The sequence below is a fragment of the Melospiza melodia genome, unplaced genomic scaffold (genome assembly GCF_035770615.1).
Source record: "Melospiza melodia melodia isolate bMelMel2 unplaced genomic scaffold, bMelMel2.pri scaffold_315, whole genome shotgun sequence".
NCBI lineage: Eukaryota > Metazoa > Chordata > Aves > Passeriformes > Passerellidae > Melospiza > Melospiza melodia.
This window is the reverse complement of record NW_026948633.1, coordinates 18,196-38,006: the sequence shown is the minus strand read 5'-3', so window position 1 is coordinate 38,006 and position 19,811 is coordinate 18,196. Positions and strand designations below refer to the sequence as shown.

The following is a 19,811-nucleotide window of genomic DNA, read 5'->3' as shown; positions in this document are numbered from 1 at the left end:
GGCACCCCAAACACTGACCCCAAACCCCAAACCCTGACCCCAAACCATCAAACCCTGACCCCAAACCCTCCCAAAATCCCCCAAAATGACCCCAAATCCCCCAGGAATGACCCCAAACCCCCAGGAATGACCCCAAATCCCTCAAATCCCCTATTTACGATGGCCTGGTTGAACTTGGACTCGATCTCCCCCAGCAGCCAGTCGAAGGCACCCCAAACCCTGACCCCAAACCCTGACCCCAAACCCCAAACCCTGACCCCAAACACCCCATGAATGATCCCAAACCCACCCCAAATCCCCCCAAATCCCCTATTTACGATGGCCTGGTTGAACTTGGACTCGATTTCCCCCAGCAGCCAGTCGAAGGCACCCCAAACCCTGACCCCAAACCCCAAACACTGACCCCAAACCATCAAACCCTGACCCCAAACCCTGACCCCAAACCCCAAACCCTGACCCCAAACACCCCATGAATGATCCCAAACCCACCCCAAATCCCCCCAAAATGACCCCAAATCCCCTATTTACGATGGCCTGGTTGAACTTGGACTCGATTTCCCCCAGCAGCCAGTCGAAGGCCTCCCCGCTGAGCCGGAACTCCTCCACCATGCGGCGGCTGCAGAGCGTGGAGCGCAGGTGGATGTTGAAGAGCAGCGTCGCGTTCTCCTGCGCCTGCCGGCTCAGGGGGTCCTCCCCGTTGACGATCACCAGCTTGCGGCTCAGCTCCTTCACCCCTGCGGGGACAACGCGGTCACTGCGGGGGCTGAGGGCGGCCAGAACCTTCCGGAACATCTCCGGAGCCACCACGGCTTCCTGAGGAACCTCCCAGAACGTCTGCAGACCCATCACGGCTTCCTGAGGGACTCAGGGATCTCCAGAGCCTTCCCAAGGGACCCCAAACCCATCACAGCTTCCTGAGGAACCTTCCAGAATGTCTGCAAACCCATCACAGCTTCCTGAGGGACTCAAGGATCTCCAGAACCTTCCTGAGGGACTCAAGGATCTCCAGAACCTTCCAGAGCATCTCCAAACCCATCACAGCTTCCTGAGGAACCTTCCAGAACATCTGGAAACCCATCACAGCTTCCAGAGGGACCAAGGAGCTCCAGAACCTTCCAGAACATCTCCGGACCCATCACGGCTTCCTGAGGAACCTTCCAGAACGTCTGCAAACCCATCACAGCTTCCTGAGGGACTCAAGGAGCTCCAGAACCTTCCTGAGAGACCCCAAACCCATCACAGCTTCCTAAGGGTCTCAAGAACCTCCAGAACCTTCCTGAAGGACTCAAGGATCTCCAGAGCCTTCCTGAGGGACTCCAAACCCATCACAGCTTCCTGAGGGACTCAGGGATCTCCAGAACATCCCAGAACATCTCCAAACTCATCAGAGCTTCCTGAGGAACATTCCAGAACATCTCCAAACTCATCAGAGCTTCCTGAGGAACCTTCCAGAACATCTGCAAACCCATCACAGCTTCCTGAGGGACTCAAGGATCTCCAGAGCCTTCCTGAGGGACCCCAAACCCATCACAGATTTCTGAGGGACCAAAGAACCTCCAGAACATTCCAGAACATCTCCAAACCCATCACAGCTTCCTAAGGAACATTCCAAAACATCTCCAAACCTATCACAGCTTCCTGAGGAACCTTCCAGAACATCTCCAAACCCATGACAGCTTCCTGAGGGACTCAAGGATCTCCAGAACCTTCCTGAAGGACCCCAAACCCATCACAGCTTCCTGAGGGACTCAAGGATCTCCAGAACATTCCAGAACATCTCCAAACTCATCAGAGCTTCCTGAGGAACATTCCAGAACATCTCCAAACTCATCAGAGCTTCCTGAGGAACATTCCAGAACATCTCCAAACTCATCAGAGCTTCCTGAGGAACCTTCCAGAATGTCTGCAAACCCATCACAGCTTCCTGAGGGACTCAAGGATCTCCAGAACCTTCCTGAGGGACTCAAGGATCTCCAGAACCTTTCTGAAGGACCCCAACCCATCACAGATTCCCAAGGGATTCAAGGATCCCCAAAATGTTTCTGAGGGACTCAAAGACCTCCAGAAGGTTCCTGAGGAGCTCAAGGATCTCCAGAAGGTTCCTGAGGAGCTCAAGGAGCCCCAGAAGGTTCCTGAGGGAGCCCAGCCCAGGCCCCACTCACCCTCCACCACCTTGACCGGGTGCAGGTCCGAGGGCAGCCGGGAGTTGATGTGGAAAATCTTCTGCGCGTTCCAGATCATGCGGAGCAGGTTACAGGGGAGCACCACCTGTGGGACCCCAAAAATGGGACAGGGAACCCAAATATGGAGAGAGGGACCCCAAAAATGGGACAGGGAACCCAAAAATGGGAAAAGGACCCCAAAAATGGAGAGAGGGACCCCAAAAATGGAGAGAGGGACCTCAAAAATGGAGAGAGGGACCTCAAAAATGGAGAGAGGGACCCCCAAAATGGAGAGAGGAACCCCAAAAATGGAGAGAGGGACATCAAAAATGGAGAGAGGGACCCAAAATGGGGAGAGGGACCCCAAAAATGGGACAGGGACCCAAAAATGGGAAAAGGACCCCAAAAATGGGACAGGGACCACAAAAATGGGAAAAGGACCCCAAAAATGGAGAGAGGGACCCCAAAAATGGAGAGAGGGACCCCAAAATGGGAAAAGGACCCCAAAAACGGGGGGAGAATTCCAAAAATGGGGGGAGAACCTTAAAACGGGGGAAGAACCCAAAATGGGGCATCTTGGCTGGGTTTTGGGGTATCTCGATGGGGTTTTGGGGTATCTCGATGGGGTTTTGGGGTGTCTCAGTGGGGTTTTGGTGGATCTTGGTTGGATTTTGTGCTATCTCAATGGGGTTTTGGAGGATCTCAGTTGGGTTTTGGGGTATCTGAATGGGGTTTTGATGGATCTCAATTAGGTTTTGGTGTGCCCCAGGTGTTTCTGGAGTGGGTTTTGGTGGATCTCAGTGGGGTTTTGGTGGATCTCAATGGGGTTTTGGTGGATCTCAGTGGGGTTTTGGTGGATCTCAGTGGGGTTTTGGTGGATCTCAGTGGGGTTTTGGGGTATCTGGACGGGGTTTTGGTGTCACCTTGCTGTCCCCGGTGGGGAAGATGACCCTGAGGACCTCCCTGTCCTCGCGCATGCGGTCGAACTCGCGCTCCAGCTCGTTCTGGATGTGGGCGTTGGACAGGATGTCCTTGACCAGCTCCTCCTGCAGCGTCCGGCGCAGCGCCCGCTCGTTGGTGTAGTCAAACTTGAACCTGGGGACATTGAGGGGACACCTTGGGGACACCTTGGGGACACCAAAGTGTCACCCACACCAAGCTGGAGGAGCTTGGGGACACCTCGGGGACATCCTGGGGACATTGAGGGGACACCTTGGGGGACACCTCAGGGACACCCTGAGGACATCCAGGGGACAGCCTGAGGACACCTCGGGGACATCTCAGGGACATCCTGGGGACATTTTGGGGACACCTGGGAACACCTCAGGGACATCCTGGGGACACCTCGAGGACATCTCTGGAAGGAGCCACTTGGGGAACCTCAAGATGGGTCTGAAACCTTGGAGTGAAGAGCCCAAGATGTCCCCACCTCCTTTGAAGACCCCAAAATGTCCCCAACCCAAATCTGAAAACCTCGAGATGTCCCCAACTTTTGGAGTGAACCACTTGAAGACCTCAAGACATCTCCAGGTCTTTTGAAGACCCCAAGATGTCTCCAACTCCCATCTGAAGACCCCAAGATGTCCCCAACCCAAATCTGAAAACCTCGAGATGTTCCCAACTCTTTTGAAGACCCCAAGATGTCCCCAACCCAAATCTGAACATCTCAAGATGTTCCCAACTCTTCTGAAGACCCCATCTGAAGACCTCAAGATGTTCCCAAATCCTTCTGAAAACCTCATCGTGTCCTCAACCCCTTTGAAGACCCCAAGATGTCTCCAACGCAAATCTGAACATCTCAAGATGTTCCCAACCCCTTTGAAGACCCCATCTGAAGACCCCAAGATGTCCCCAACTCCCATTCGAAGGCCCCAAGATGTCCCCAACTCCTCTGAAGACCCCAACCGTGGTCACTGTCCCACCCCTGGTCCTCACTTCTTCTCGAAGGCCTTGTTGGAGGGTTTGAGCGTGGCCAGGTTCTGGAACTCGACGCTCTCCCCGGCCAGCCCGTCCTCGCCGTAGCGCAGCTGCACCACCTGGTTGATGGAGTTCCTCACCGTGGCGTCGTACTTGACCATCACCGACTCCATGGACTTGATCAGCCGCCGCTGGATGTACCCTGAGGGGTGGCACAGGTCAGGAGATGGCCTGGGTGGGGCTGGGGGTGGCCAGGGGGCATCTCAGGAGGGTTTGGAGGCATCTCAGGAGGGTTTAGATGCATCCGGAATGGGTTTGGAGGTATCTGGGATGGGTTTGGGGGGGATCTCAGAGACATCTGGGGAGGGTTTGGAGGCATCTGGGATGGGTTTAGGGATCCTGGAGACATCTGGGGTGGGGTTGGGGGTGTCCAGGGGGCATCTGGGGAGGGTTTGGGGATCCTGGAGGAATCTGAGATGGGTTTGGAGGCATCTGGGGAGGGTTGGGATCCCCAGGAGGCATCTAAGGAGGGTTTGGGGATCCTGGAGGTCCCCAGGAGGCATCTAAGGAGGGTTTGGAGTTCCAGGAGCCATCTCAGGAGCCTTTGCTCCCCTCACCGTTCCGATCTCCTCAACCCCCCTGGGTGGCATTTTGACCTCCTTCCCCCACGGTGCCCACCCCGGTGGCACTGACCGGTGCCCATGCCGGTGCCCACCCCAAGATGCCCACCCTGGTGACACCCCAGTGGCACTGACCGGTGCCCACCCTGGTGCCCATCCCTCCGGTGGCACTGACCGGTGCCCATCCCGGTGGCACTGACTGGTGACCATTCCGAGATGCCCACCCCAGTGCCCACCCCATGGTGCCCCCTGGTGGCACTGACTGGTGCCCACCCCATGGTGACCATCCTGGTGGCACTGACCGGTGCCAACCCCGGTGCCCACCCCAAGATGCCCACCCTGGTGGCACTGACCGGTGCCCACCCCGAGATGCCCACGCCGGTGGCACTGACTGGTGCCCACCCTGGTGCCCACCCCAAGATGCCCATCCCAGTGCCCACCGCCTGGTGGCACTGACCAGTGCCCATCCTGGTGCCCACCCTGGTGCCCGGCCCGGTGGCACTGACCAGTGCCCACCCCACGGTGCCCATCCCAGTGCCCCCCGGTGGCACTGACTGGTGCCCATCCTGGTGCTCACCCCATGGTGCCCACCCCGGTGGCACTGACCGGTGCCCACCCCACGGTGCCCACTCCATGGTGCCCACCCTGGTGCCCACCCCATGGTGCCCATCCCGGTGCCCACCCCAAGATGCCCATCTCGGTGCCCACCCTGGTGCCCATCCCGGTGCCCCCCCCGGTGGCACTGACCGGTGCCCGCCCCCCCGGTGCCCATCCTGGTGCCCGCCCCGGTGCCCCTCCTGCGGTGCCCGCACCGGTCTCGGCGGTTTTGACGGCCGTGTCGATGAGCCCCTCGCGGCCGCCCATGGCGTGGAAGAAGAACTCGGTGGGCGTGAGCCCGGCCAGGTACGAGTTCTCCACGAAGCCGCGGCTCTCGGGGCCGTAGTCGTCCTTGATGAAGTGCGGCAGCGTGCGGTGCTTGAAGCCGAACGGGATCCGCTTGCCCTCCACGTTCTGCTGCCCCACCACGGCGATCACCTGGGGACAATGGGACCTGCTCAATGTCCACCTTCTGCTGTCCCACCACCATCACCTGGGGAACATGGGACCTGTGTGTCCTGCACCTTCTGCTGCCCCACCACGGCGATCACCTGGGGAACATGGGACCTGCTCACTGTCCACCTTCTGCTGCCCCACCACCATCACCTGGAGAACATGGGACCTGCTCACTGTCCACCTTCTGCTGCCCCACCACCATCACCTGGGGAACATGGGACCTGCTCACTGTCCACCTTCTGCACCTTCTGCTGTCCCATCACCATCACCTGGGGAACATGGGACCTGTGTGACCTGAACCGCCTGCACCTCCTGCTGCCCCACCACTGCCCTGCACCTTCTGCTGCCCCACCACGGCAATGACCTGGGGACAACAGGAACTGTGTGTCCTCTGCCTTCTGCTGCCCCACCACTGCCCTCCACGTTCTGCTGCCCCACCACGGCGATCACCTGGAGAACATGGGACCTGCTCAATGTCCACGTTCTGCTGCCCCACCACCATCACCTGGAGAACATGGGACCTGCTCAATGTCCACCTTCTGCTGCCCCACCACGGCAATGACCTGGGGACAACAGGAACTGTGTGTCCTCTGCCTTCTGCTGCCCCACCACTGCCCTCCACGTTCTGCTGCCCCACCACAGCGATCACCTGCAGAACATGGGACCTGCTCACTGTCCACCTCCTGCACCTTCTGCACCTTCTACACCTCCTGCTGTCCCACCACTGCCCTCCACGTTCTGCTGCCCCACCACAGCGATCACCTGGGGACAACAGAACCTGTGTGTCCTCTGCCTTCTGCTGCCCCACCACTGCCCTGCACCTTCTGCTGCCCCACCACAGCGATCACCTGGAGAACATGGGACCTGCTAAACCTGAACCTTCTGCACCTTCTGCTGTCCCACCACTGCCCTCCACGTTCTGCTGCCCCACCACAGGGATGACCTGCAGAACATGGGACCTGCTCAATGTCCACGTTCTGCTGTCCCACCACCATCACCTGGAGAACATGGGACCTGCTCACTGTCCACCTCCTGCACCTTCTGCACCTCCTGCTGCCCCACCACTGCCCTGCACCTTCTGCTGCCCCACCACGGCAATGACCTGGGGACAATGGGACCTGCTCAATGTCCACCTCCTGCACCTTCTGCACCTTCTGCACCTCCTGCTGCCCCACCACTGCCCTCCACCTTCTGCTGCCCCACCACGGCAATGACCTGGGGACAACAGGAAATGTGTGTCCTGAACCTCCTGCTGTCCCACCACTGCCCTCCACGTTCTGCTGCCCCACCACGGCGATCACCTGGAGAACATGGGACCTGCTCAATGCCCACGTTCTGCTGTCCCACCACCATCACCTGGGGACAACAGAACCTGTGTGTCCTCTGCCTTCTGCTGCCCCACCACGGCAATGACCTGGGGACAACAGGACCTGCTAAACCTGAACCTTCTGCACATTCTGCTGTCCCACCACGGCAATCACCTGGGGACAGAGGGACCTGCTCAATGTCCACCTTCTGCACCTTCTGCTGCCGCACCACTGCCCTCCACCTTCTGCTGCCCCACCACGGCAATGACCTGGGGAAAATGGGACCCGCTCACCCTGCACCTTCTGCTGCCCCACCACGGCAATGACCTGGGGACGGCGCCGCCGTGGGGACCGTGAGGGCGGCGAGGAGGAGAAGCCAAAAAACCTCCAAAGGAAGCGCTCAAAAGTCCATGAGACCCTCCAGGAACCTCCTGAGATCCTACAGGAACCTCCAGGAACCCCATGAGATCCTGCAGGAACCCCCTGAGATCCTCCAGGAACCACTCAAAAGTCCATGAGATCCTCCAGGAACCTCCTGAGATACTGCAGGAACCCCCTTTTACTACAGGAACCTCCAGGAACCCCCTAAGATCCTCCAGGAACCCCCTGAGATACTGCAGGAACCACTCAAAAGCTTCTGAGATCTACCAAGAACCACCACAAACATCCTGAGATCCTCCAGGAACCCCCTGAGATCCTTCAGGAACCCCTTGAAATCTTCCAGGAACTGCCCAAAACCTCCTGAGATCCTCCAGGAACTGCCCCAATCTTCCTGAGGTCATTCACAAATACCCTAAGCCCTCTGAGATGCTCCAGGAACCACCCAGAACCCTCTGAGATCCTGCAGGAACCACCACAAACCCCCCACCCAGAAGCTCCCCAAGACCTTCAGGAGGTCCCAAACCTGGGAGATGTTGATCTTGGAGCCCTTGGCCCCCGAGACCACCTGAGAACCTCAAAAATCCCAAAAAAACTCCACAAAACTCCACAGGAACCACCCAAAACCTCCTGAGATCCTCCAGGAACCACCTCAAACCTCTTGAGATCCTCCAGGAACCACTCAAAAGCTCTTGAGATCCTGCAGGAACCACCAAAAACCCCACGAGATCCACCTGGAACCACCAAAAACCCCTTGAGATCCTCCAAGAACCACCACAAACCTCCTGAGATCCACCTGGAACCACCACAAACCCCCCGAGATCCTCCAAGAACAACCCCAAACCCCCCACCCAGAAGCTCCCCAAGACCTTCAGGAGGTCCCAAACCTGGGAGATGTTGATCTTGGAGCCCTTGGCCCCCGAGACCACCATGGACTTGAAGTTGTTGTACTCGGACAGGGACTTCTGGGCCGACGAGCCCGTCTTGTCGCGCGCGTCGTTGAGGATGCGGTTGACCTGGTTCTCGAAGGTCTGGCGCAGGGTGTTCCCCGGCGTGGGCTCCAGCTCGTTGTTGTGCGCCTTCTCGATCACCTGCAGGTGACAAAAGCCACCCCACAGCGGTCACTGGGCTGGGCTGGGTTGTCCCGGTGGGCAAAAGCGGCTGAGAAGTTCAGGAAAGGCAAAAAAACCCAAAGGAAGCAGCAGGAACCTGCTGAGATCCTCCAGAACCACCCAGAACCTGCTGAGATCCTCCAGAACCACCCAGAACCTGCTGAGATCCTCCAGGAACTGCTCCAAACCCTCTGAGATCCTTCAGGAACTGCTCCAAACCCTCTGAGATCCTCCAGGAACTGCTCCAAACCCCTGAGATCCTTCAGGAACCACCCAAACCCCCTGAGATCCTCCAAGCCCCACCTCGATCACGTCCTGCTTGGCTTTCTTGATGGTGTTCTGGATGTCCTGGTAGGTCTTGGCGTCGGCGATGGAGTCTCCAATGCCGATGGTGTGACCTGGAGAGGACATCTGGGCCTCAGGGCTCCACCAAGGTGGGATCTGAGAAGGTCCCCAGGTGACCGAACCCCCCCGAGATGCCCTCAGAAGGTCCTGGGGTGACCAAACCCCCATTAGATGCCACCAAGAAGGTTCCCAGCCCCACCAGGAGCTCAAGAACGGGATCCAGGAGCTCCATGGCTCCACCAAGCTGGGATGTGAGAAGGTCCCCAAGTGACCAAACCTCCATGAGATGCCACCAAGAAGGTCCCCAGCCCCACTAGTCTCCAAAATTGGAGACCAAGAACCACCAGGACCTCAAGAATGGGGTCCAAGAGCCACCAAGATGGGACCTGAGAAGGTCCCCAAGTGACCAAACCCCCATGAGATGCCACCAGGAAGGTTCTCAGCCCCATCAGGTCCTTCTAGTCCCCAAAACAGGAGTCCAAGAACCACCAGGACCTCAAGAACGGGATCCAGGAGCTCCATGGCTCCACCAAGGTGGGATCTGAGAGGGTCCCTGGGTGACCGAACCCCCCCGAGATGCCCCAGAAGGTCCCCGGACCGCACTGACCCTCGATGAGCAGCCAGTTGTTGATGACCGTCTGGATGTTGCTGTAGAAGAGCCGCGTGGTGTCGTGTCCCATCTCCAGGTAGGAGATGTGCACCAGGGACCCGGCCGAGGTCCCCAGGGACTTCTTGCAGAGGATGCCCATGATGAGCTCCCCGTTCTCCACGATCACCTGAGGAGGTCCAAGGGTGGGTCAGGACCTCAAAGGTCCCAAAAAACCCCAAAATGCACCTGGAGCACCCCAGAAACCACCCCAGGGCAGCTCAGAGGCTGCAAAGATCCACCAGAAGTCCTCCAGATCCCACCAAAGCCCCCTGAGATCCCACCAAAGCCCCTGAGATCCCACCAAAACCCCATCAAACCACCCCAAAGCCCCCTCAGGTCCCACCAAAGCCCCATCAAACCAACTTAAGCCCCCTTAGATCACACCAAAACTATCTCAGATCCCACCAAAGCCCTCTCAGATCCCACCAAAGCCCCTTAGGCCACCTCAAACTCCCTTAGATCCCACCAAAGACCCCTCAGACGCCACCAAAACCCCATCAAACCACCCCAAATTCCCTCAGACCCCACCAAAACTATCTCAGATCCCACCAAAGCTTCTGAGATCCCACCAAAGCCCCCTCAGATCCCACCAAAGCCCCATCAAACCAACCAAAGCCCCCTCAAACCTCACCAAAGCCCCCTCAAACCTCACCAAAGCCCCCTCAGATCCCACCAAAACTATCTCAGATCCCACCAAAACCCCATCAAACCACCCCAAAGCCCTCTCAGATCCCACCAAAACCCCATCAAACCACCTCAAATTCCCTCAGACCCCACCAAAACTATCTCAGATCCCACCAAAGCCCCCTCAGATCCCACCACACCCCCTCAGGTGACCTTCCCACCCCGCCAAGCCCCACCTTGGTGTCCCCGGGCGAGATGTGCTTGTAGGGGCCGCTGTCCTCGTCGTCGGGGTGCGTGCTGTGCGTGCGGATGCAGTTGATGTGGCCGGGGATGATGAGCGAGAAGATCTGCTTCCCCGTCCACAGCGGCCGCGGCTTCAGGATGGCCGGCTGGGGCACCTTGCCGTCCCACGTGGACAGGAACATCAGCAGGTTCATCACCTCGCCCTGAGGGACAGCCCGGAGATGTCACCAACCCAGGGGAACCCACGGAGAACCCATGGAGAACACAAAACACCTCAAAGATGTCACCAGTCCAGGAGAACCCATGGAGAACCCATGGAGAACCCATGGAGAACCCAAAACACCTCAAAGATGTCCCAACCACCCCAAAGATGTCATCAACCCAGGAGAACCCATGGAGAACCCATGGAGAACCCAAAACACCTCAAAGATCTCACCAGTCCAGGAGAACCCATGGAGAACCCATGGAAAACCCATGGAGAACACAAAACACCTCAAAGATCTCACCAGTCCAGGAGAACCCATGGAGAACCCATGGAAAACCCATGGAGAGCCCAAAACACCTCAAAGATGTCACCAGTCCAGGAGAACCCATGGAGAACCCAAAACACCTCAAAGATGTCACCAATCCAGGAGAACCCATGGAGAACCCATGGAGAACCCATGGAGAACCCATGGAGAACCCAAAACACCTCAAAGATGTCACTAATCCAGAAGAACCCATGGAGAACCCACGGAGAACCCAAAACACCTCAAAGATGTCCCAACCACCCCAAAGATGTCACCAACCCAGGAGAACCCATGGAGAACCCAAAACACCTCAAAGATGTCACCAATCCAGGAGAACCCATGGAGAACCCAAAACACCTCAAAGATCTCACCAGTCCAGGAGAACCCATGGAGAACCCAGAACACCTCAAAGATGTCCCAATTCCCCCAAAATCCATGTCCTACACGGACAGGAACATCACCTCACCCTGAGGGACATCCCAAAGATGTCACCAATCCAGGAGAAACCCATGGAGAACCCAAAATGCCTCAAAGATGTCACCAATCCAGAAGAACCCATGGAGAACCCACGGAGAACCCAAAACACCTCAAAGATGTCCCAACCACCCCAAAGATGTCACCAATCCAGGAGAACCCATGGAGAACCCAGAACACCTCAAAGATGTCCCAATTCCCCCAAAATCCATGTCCTACATGGACAGGAACATCACCTCGCCCTGAGGGACAGCCCAGAGATGTCACCAACCCAGGAGAACCCATGGAGAACCCAAAACACCTCAAAGAGGTCACCAATCCAGAAGAACCCATGGAGAACCCACAGAGAACCCAAAACACCTCAAAGATGTCCCAATTCCTCCAAAATCCATGTCCTACATGGACAGCAACATCACCTCACCCTGAGGGACATCTCAAAGATGTCACCAACCCAGAAGAACCCACAGAGAACCCAAAACATTCTAAAAATGACCTAAAAGTCCCCAAAATTCCTCCAAACCAGACCCTCTGGAGGAAGATGTCCCTCTTGGTGAACTTGCACGTGGACATCGATGTGTCCTAAACCAAACCCTCTAAACCTCTTGGTGTCACCCCAAAACCACCATCAATGACCTCAAACCCCCCCGAGATGCCCTCACACGGACCCTCTCGAGGAGGACGTCCCTCTTGGTGAACTTGCGCACGGCCGTCAGTGTGTCCCACCTCAAACTCCTGCCTCAAACCACCCCAAATCCTCCTCAAACCCCAAAGATGACCCCAAACCCCCCGAGATGACCCCAAACCCCCCGAGATGACTCCAAGATGCCCCCAAACCCCCTGAGATGCCCCCACATGGACCCTCTGGAGGAAGACGTCCCTCTTGGTGAACTTGTCCATGACCCTCAGCGTGTCCTAAATGAAACCCTCTAAACCTCTTGGTATCACCCCAAAACCACCATCAATGACCCCAAACCCCTTGAGATGCCTCCAAACCCCCCGAGATGCCCCCAAACCCCCCCGAGATGCCCTCACACAGACCCTCTCGAGGAAGACGTCCCTCTTGGTGAACTTGCGCACGGCCGTCAGTGTGTCCCACCTCAAACTCCTGCCTCAAACCACCCCAAATCCTCCTCAAACCCCAAACATGACCCCAAACCCCCTGAGATGACTCCAAGATGACCCCAAACCCCCCGAGATGACCCCAAACCCACCATAAATAACCCCAAACCCCCCGAGATGACCCCAAACCCCCCCGAGATGACTCCAAGATGCCCCCAAACCCCCCGAGATGACCCCAAACCCCCCCGAGATGACTCCAAGATGACCCCAAACCCCCCCGAGATGACTCCAAGATGCCCCCAAACCCCCCGAGATGCCCTCACACGGACCCTCTCGAGGAAGACGTCCCTCTTGGTGAACTTGCGCACGGCCGTCAGCGTGTCCTGCACGATGCCCATGACGGGCCGGTTGCTCTGGGGGGTGACGATCATCCTGGGCACCATGGCCAGCTCCTGGATCTCCGCCCGCGTCTCCAGCGACTGCGGCAGGTGCAGGTTCATCTCGTCGCCGTCGAAATCGGCGTTGTAGGGTGTGGTGACACTGGGGGGACACCAAAGGGACATCATGGGGACATCGGGGACATTGTGGGGACACGGGGCAGGTTCATCTCGTCGCCGTCGAAATCGGCGTTGTAGGGTGTGGTGACACTGGGGGGACACCAAAGGGACATCATGGGGACATCGGGGACATCTGGGACATTGGGGACACTGGGACATCTGGGACATTGGGGACATGGTGGGGACACGGGGCAGGTTCATCTCGTCGCCATGGAAATCGGCGTTGTAGGGTGTGGTGACACTGGGGGGACACCAAAGGGACATTGTGGGGACACTAGGACATTGGGGACATTGTGGGGACACGGGGCAGGTTCATCTCGTCGCCGTCGAAATTGGCGTTGTGAGCGTGGTGACACTGAGGGGACATCACGGGGACATCATGGGGACATTGGGACATCTGGGATCTCAGGGACATTGGGGACATCATGGGGACACTGGGACATCTGGGACCTCAGGGACACTGGGGACATTGTGGGGACACAGGGCAGGTTCATCTTGTCACCGTCAAAATCGGCGTTGGGAGCGTGGTGACACTGAGGGGACATCATGGGGACATTGGGACATCTGGGATCTCAGGGACATTGGGGACATTCTGGGGACACCAGGCAGGTTCATCTCATCGCCATCGAAATCAGCGTTGCGAGCGTGGTGACACTGAGGGGACATTGGGGACATCATGGGGACACTGGGACATCTGGGATCTCAGGGACATTGGGGACATGGTGGGGACATGGTGGGGACATGGGGCAGGTTCATCTCGCCACCATCAAAGTCGGCGTTGTAGGGCGTGGTGACACTGGGGGGACATCACGGGGACATTGGGGACACACCAGGGATGGATTCATCTCACCGCACCAGGTGGACCAGGGCAGGATTTGGGTTAATTTTGGGGTTAATTTTGGGGTGATTTTGGGGTGATTTTGGGGTGATTTTGGGGTGATTTTGGGGTTAATTTTGGGGTGTTCTACCTGAGGTTCAGCCAGAAGGTGGACCAGGGCAGGATTTGGGGTTAATTTTAGGGTTATTTTGGGGTTAATTTTGGGGTGATTTGGGGGTTAATTTTGGGGTGTCTTACCTGAGGTTCAGCCAGAAGGTGGACCAGGGCAGGATTTGGGATTATTTTTGGGGTGATTTTTGGGGTGATTTTGGGGTTAATTTTGGGCTGTCTCACCTGAGGTTCAGCCGGAAGGTGGACCAGGGCAGGATTTGGGGTGATTTTTGGGGTGATTTTTGGGGTTTTTGGGGTGTCTCACCTGAGGTTCAGCCGGAAGGTGGACCAGGGCAGGATCCTGACCCTGTGGCCCATCATGGACATCTTGTGCAGGGTGGGCTGTCGGTTGAAGATGACGATGTCCCCGTCGCACATGTGACGTTCCACCTGTCCCCAAACACCCAAAAAGTCAGGGGGACACCCCAAAAACGGGGGACACCCCAAAAATGGGGGACACCCCAAAAAACGGCATCTTTACCCCAAAACTGTGGGGTCAGAGTGAGGAGAACAAAGGGTTTCGGGTGAAATTCACTCCCTGGTGGTGGCAAACCCCAAAATGATGGACTGAACCCCAAATCTAAAATTGGGAACCCCAAAATCAGGGATTGAACCCCAAATCCAGAGCTCTGAATCCCAAACCCAACAATCCCCCCCATAGCTGTGGGTTTCACCCCCAGTTTTTGGAGTCCCTCAAATTTTTGGGATCCCAATGCAGTTTTTGGGGTCCCTGACCAGATCTGGAGTCCCTGTCCGGATTTGGGGTTTTTGGTGTCCCCCACATTTGGAGTTTTTGGTTCCCTCCCAGATTTGGGGTTTTTGGTGTCCCCCACATTTGGGGTTTTTGGTGTCCCCCACATTGGGGTTTTGGGGTGCTGACCTTGTAGCCGATCTGCAGGTGCAGGTTGCTGGGTTTGGGGTTTCTGGGGTCGCTGGGTTTGGGGTTTTTGGGGTCCCCCAGATTTGGGAATTTGGGGTATTTGGGGATTTTGGGGTGCTGACCTTGTAGCCGATCTGCAGGCGCAGGTCGCTGGGCTTGGGGTTTTTGGGGTTGCTGAGTTTGGGGATTTTGGGGTTTTTGGGGTCCCACAGATTTGGGGATTTGGGGTTTTTGGGTTTTGGGGTGCTGACCTTGTATCCGATCTGCAGGCGCAGGTCGCTGGGTTTGGGGATTTTGGGGTCGCTGGGTTTGGGGTTTTTGGGGTCCCCCAGATTTGGGAATTTGGGGTTTTGGGGTGCTGACCTTGTAGCCGATCTGCAGGCGCAGGTCGCTGGGTTTGGGGATTTTGGGGTCGCTGGGTTTGGGGTTTTTGGTGTCCCCCAGATTTGGGGATTTGGGGTTTTTGGGGTCCCACAGATTTGGGGTTTTTGGGGTCCCCCAGATTTGGGGTTTTTGGGGTGCTGACCTTGTAGCCGATCTGCAGGTGCAGGTCGCTGGGCTTGGGGTGGAAGCGCAGGTCGATCCTGTCCCCGTTGTCCCTGATGATGTACTTGGCCCCCGGGTACTGACTGTTCCCCCTGCGCACCAGCTCCTGCAGCCTGGGGGGTTTGGGGTCCATTTAGGGGATTTTGGGGTCAATTTAGGGGATTTTGGGCCTCTGGGAGTCACCCCACAACTCTCAGGGTCAGCTGGAGAAGGAGCAGTGGGGGTTAAGGGGGTTTGGGGTGGTTTGGGATGGATTTGGATTATTTGGATCTGTTTAAAATAATCCTAATCCTCCTCCCCATATCCCTGTGTCCACCTCAAACCCCAAAAAATGACCCCAAATTTCCCTGAATGCTCCTAAATCATCCCAAAACTGCCCCAGATCTGCCCCAAAATCCCTCAAAAAAACGCAAAATTCCTTTAATTTAACCCTTAAATCTCCCTGAATGCCCTCAGAATCCTCCAACCACACCAGACACCTCAAATTCACCCCAAAATCTGCCCCAAAGTCCCCCAGATCCTCCCCAAACTCCTCCAGGTGCCATTGAAGGTGACAATGTCACCAAAGATTATGGTGATGGTGATGGAGCAGGGGACACCAACACCAAACCCCATAAATCCATCCCAAACCCCCATAACTCCATCCCAAACCTCCATAACTCCATCCCAAACCTCCATAAATCCATCCCAAACCTCCATAAATCCATCCCAAACCTCCATAAATCCAGCCCAAACCTCCATAACTCCATCCCAAACCTCCATAACTCCATCCCAAACCTCCATAAATCCATCCCAAACCTCCATAAATCCATCCCAAACCTCCATAAATCCAGCCCAAACCTCCGTAACTCCATCCCAAACCTCCATAAATCCATCCCAAACCCCCATAACTCCATCCCAAACCCCCATAACTCCATCCCAAACCTCCATAACTCCATCCCAAACCTCCATAAATCCATCCGAAACCTCCATAAATCCAGCCCAAACCTCCATAAATCCATCCCAAACCTCCATAAATCCATCCCAAACCCCATAAATCCATCCTAAGTCCCCTACAAACCCCATAAATCCATCCCAATCCCACCTGTCGATGTTGAAGGGCGTGACGATCTCGGCGAAGGTCACGTTGGCGGTGATGGAATGGGAGATACCAACACCAAACCTCCATAAATCCATCCCAAACCCCATAAATGCTCCATAAATCCATCCCAAAGCCCATAAGTGCCCCATAAGTGCCCACCTGTCGATGTTGAAGGGCGTGACGATCTCGGCGAAGGTCATGTTGGCCGCGATGGAGCGCGGGACGCCCACCTGGTCGATGGCCAGGTTGGGGTCGGGCGTGATGACCGTGCGGGCCGAGAAGTCGACGCGTTTGCCCATGAGGTTGCCCCGAACCCGACCCTCCTTCCCCTTCAGCCGCTGCTTCAGCGACTTGAGGGGGCGCCCCGACTTCTGCATGGCCTGGGGTAGAGAAACTGGGGGGTCAGAACCCCAAAAATCACCCCAAAATTCATCCCAAAATCATCCCAAAAATCATCCCAAAATTCATCCCAAAATCATCCCAAAATTCATCCCAAAATCAGCCCAAAAATCACCCCAAAATTCATCCCAAAATCACTCCAAAAATCACCCCAAAATTAATCCCAAAAATCACCCCAAAATCATCCCAGAAATCACCCCAAAAGTCACCCCAAAATCATCCCAAAATTCATCCCAAAATCATCCCAAAATCACCCCAAAAATCATCTCAAAATTCATCCCAAAATCACCCCAAAAATCACCCCAAAATCACCCCAGAAATCACCCCAAAATCATCCAAAAATCACCCCAAAATTCATCCCAAAATTCATCCCAAAATTCATTCCAAAAATCATCCCAAAATTAATCCCAAAATCATCCCAGAAATCACCCCAAAAGTCACCCCAAAAATCATCCCAAAATTCATCCCAAAAATCATCCCAAAATCACTCCAAAAATCACCCCAAAATTAATCCCAAAAATCATCCCAAAATCATCCCAGAAATCACCCCAAAATCATCCAAAAATCACCCCAAAATTCATCCCAAAATTCATCCCAAAAATCATTCCAAAAATCATCCCAAAATTCATCCCAAAATCATCCCAGAAATCACCCCAAAAATCATCCCAAAATTCATCCCAAAAATCATCCCAAAATCACTCCAAAAATCACCCCAAAATTAATCCCAAAAATCATCCCAAAATCATCCCAGAAATCACCCCAAAATCATCCCAAAATTCATCCCAAAATCACCCCAAAAATCATCTCAAAATTCATCCCAAAATTCATCCCAAAATCACCCCAGAAATCACCCCAAAATCATCCCAAAATCACCCCAAAATTCATCCCAAAATTCATCCCAAAAATCATCCCAAAATTCATCCCAAAATCATCCCAGAAATCACCCCAAAATCACCCCAGAAATCACCCCAAAATCACCCCAAAATTCATCCCAAAAATCATCCCAAAAATCATTCCAAAAATCATCCCAAAATCATCCCAGAAATCACCCCAAAATCACCCCAAAAGTCACCCCAAAAATCCAGAATCCACCAGGGAACATGAATGGATCACCCTGGGTTCTTCTGGGGGTTCATAGTGGAAAATACATTTGGGGGATCCCCCAAATTCTACGTGGTCGGGAGGAGAAATTGGGGGGTCAGAGGGCTTGGAAACCCCAAAAATGACCCTAAAAATGACCCCAAAAATCCAGAGTCCACCAGGGAACATGAATGGATCACCCCAGGGTCTTCTGGGGGTTCAGGGAGGGGTTTGGGGGAGCAAAACACATTTGGGGGATCCCCCAAATTCTGCATGGACTGGGGGAGCAGAAACTGGGGGGTCAGAACCCCAAAAATCACCCCAAAAATCATCCCAAAAATCATCCCAAAAATCACCCCAAAATTCATGCCCCCCAAAAATCACCCCAAAAATCCAGAACCCACCAGGGGACATGAATGGATCACCCTGGGAATGTCCCCAGGTCCTGCTGGGACTTTGGGCTCTGTCCCTGCCTGTCCCCTCTCTGTCCCGTCTGGGACACCCCAAAATTCTTCAGTGATCCCCAAAACTCCTCAGTGACCCCCAAAAACTCTTCTGTGACCCCCAAAAACCCCCCTGTGACCCCTCCTGGACCTTGGGCAGCTCCTTCTCCACCATGGTGGCCACGTGGACCTGCATCTACCTGACATCCATGGCCATGACTTGGGGCCACCACCTGAATGTCCCTCAGCTTGTGTCACCCCCAAATCCCTCAGTGACCCCTCAAAACCCCCCAGTGACCCCCCAAAACCCCTCAGTCACCCCCAAAAACCTCTCAGTGACCCCTCCAGACTCTCCTGGACAGCTCCTTCTCCACCATGGTGGCCACGTGGACCTGCATCTACCTGACATCCATGGCCATGACTTGGGGCCACCACCTGAATGTCCCTCAGCTTGTGTCACCCCAAAACCCCTCAGTGACCCCTCAAAACCCCCCAGTGACCCCGCTGTACCCGGGGCAGGCCGGGCAGCTCGTTGTCCACCATGGTGGCCACGTGGAACTGCAGCAGTTTGACGTCCTCGGCGATGACGTGCGCGGCCGCCCCGTTCTGCTCGTTGCGCCGCAGTTGGTTGTTGATCTTGACGATGTCGGCCAGCTTGTGGGTCAGGTCGTCCTGGGGACACCCCAAAATCCGTGAGGTGACCCCAAGGTTTGTTCATGGAGGGGTTGGGGTTGGTGGAGGGAGGTGGGAACGACCAAAGGGGCGTGGGAAGGGTGGGGGGTGGATTTAGGGTGGGAGAAAAATGGGGAAACCCCAAAGAGTGTTGGAGGTGACCCCAAAAGGCATCAGGGACCCCAAAACCCACCCTAGGACCCCACAAAAGCTGCCCCAGTGCCCACCTGGCTGCGGGCAGAGCCCTGCATGACTACAGACAGACACACGGACAGGGGCAGCACGGTGCCCCACGGACCCCAATACCACCCCAAATACACCCCCCAAACCCCACAAAATGACCCCAAACCTCACAAAATGACCCCAAAACCCCACAGAATAATCCCTAAACCCCCCAGAATCACCCCAAACCCCACCTGGCTGTGGGCAGTGCCCCAGGGATCCCAAAACCCCACAGAATGATCCCTAAACCCCCCAGAATCACCCCAAAACCCCACCTGGATGTGGGCAGAGCCCTGCATGACCATGGCTGGGCACATGGACGGGGGGCCCCAGAGACCCCAAAACCACCCCAAGCCACACAAAATGATACCCCAAAACCCCAGGAAATGACCCCAAAACCCCACACAATCACCCCAAACTCCACCTGGCTGCGAGTCAAGCCCTGCATGACCATGGCCGGACGCACGGACAGTGGCAACACCGGCAGCACT

General features: G+C 55.8%; 1 protein-coding gene across 2 annotated transcripts in view; it reads right to left on the bottom strand.

Moving 5' to 3' along the window:
* Positions 1 to 19,811, bottom strand: part of LOC134434059 (DNA-directed RNA polymerase II subunit RPB1) — a 36,370-nt gene that overhangs the window by 10,772 nt on the left and 5,787 nt on the right. Inside the window, exons 6-19 of one of the 2 annotated variants that reach the window (XM_063182755.1) lie at positions 18,937 to 19,098; positions 16,664 to 16,884; positions 15,404 to 15,536; positions 14,263 to 14,387; positions 12,782 to 12,992; positions 10,404 to 10,613; positions 9,502 to 9,670; positions 8,853 to 8,947; positions 8,325 to 8,528; positions 5,512 to 5,734; positions 4,098 to 4,281; positions 3,086 to 3,257; positions 2,163 to 2,268; positions 529 to 734 (exon numbers count right to left, since the gene is read on the bottom strand). In XM_063182755.1, coding sequence (XP_063038825.1) covers positions 529 to 734; positions 2,163 to 2,268; positions 3,086 to 3,257; positions 4,098 to 4,281; positions 5,512 to 5,734; positions 8,325 to 8,528; positions 8,853 to 8,947; positions 9,502 to 9,670; positions 10,404 to 10,613; positions 12,782 to 12,992; positions 14,263 to 14,387; positions 15,404 to 15,536; positions 16,664 to 16,884; positions 18,937 to 19,098 — 2,421 coding nt within the window. Of the gene's footprint in view, positions 1 to 528; positions 735 to 2,162; positions 2,269 to 3,085; positions 3,258 to 4,097; positions 4,282 to 5,511; positions 5,735 to 8,324; positions 8,529 to 8,852; positions 8,948 to 9,501; positions 9,671 to 10,403; positions 10,614 to 12,781; positions 12,993 to 14,262; positions 14,388 to 15,403; positions 15,537 to 16,507; positions 16,607 to 16,663; positions 16,885 to 18,936; positions 19,099 to 19,811 lie in introns of those variants that run through there. The other variant, XM_063182756.1, reaches the window with a different exon arrangement.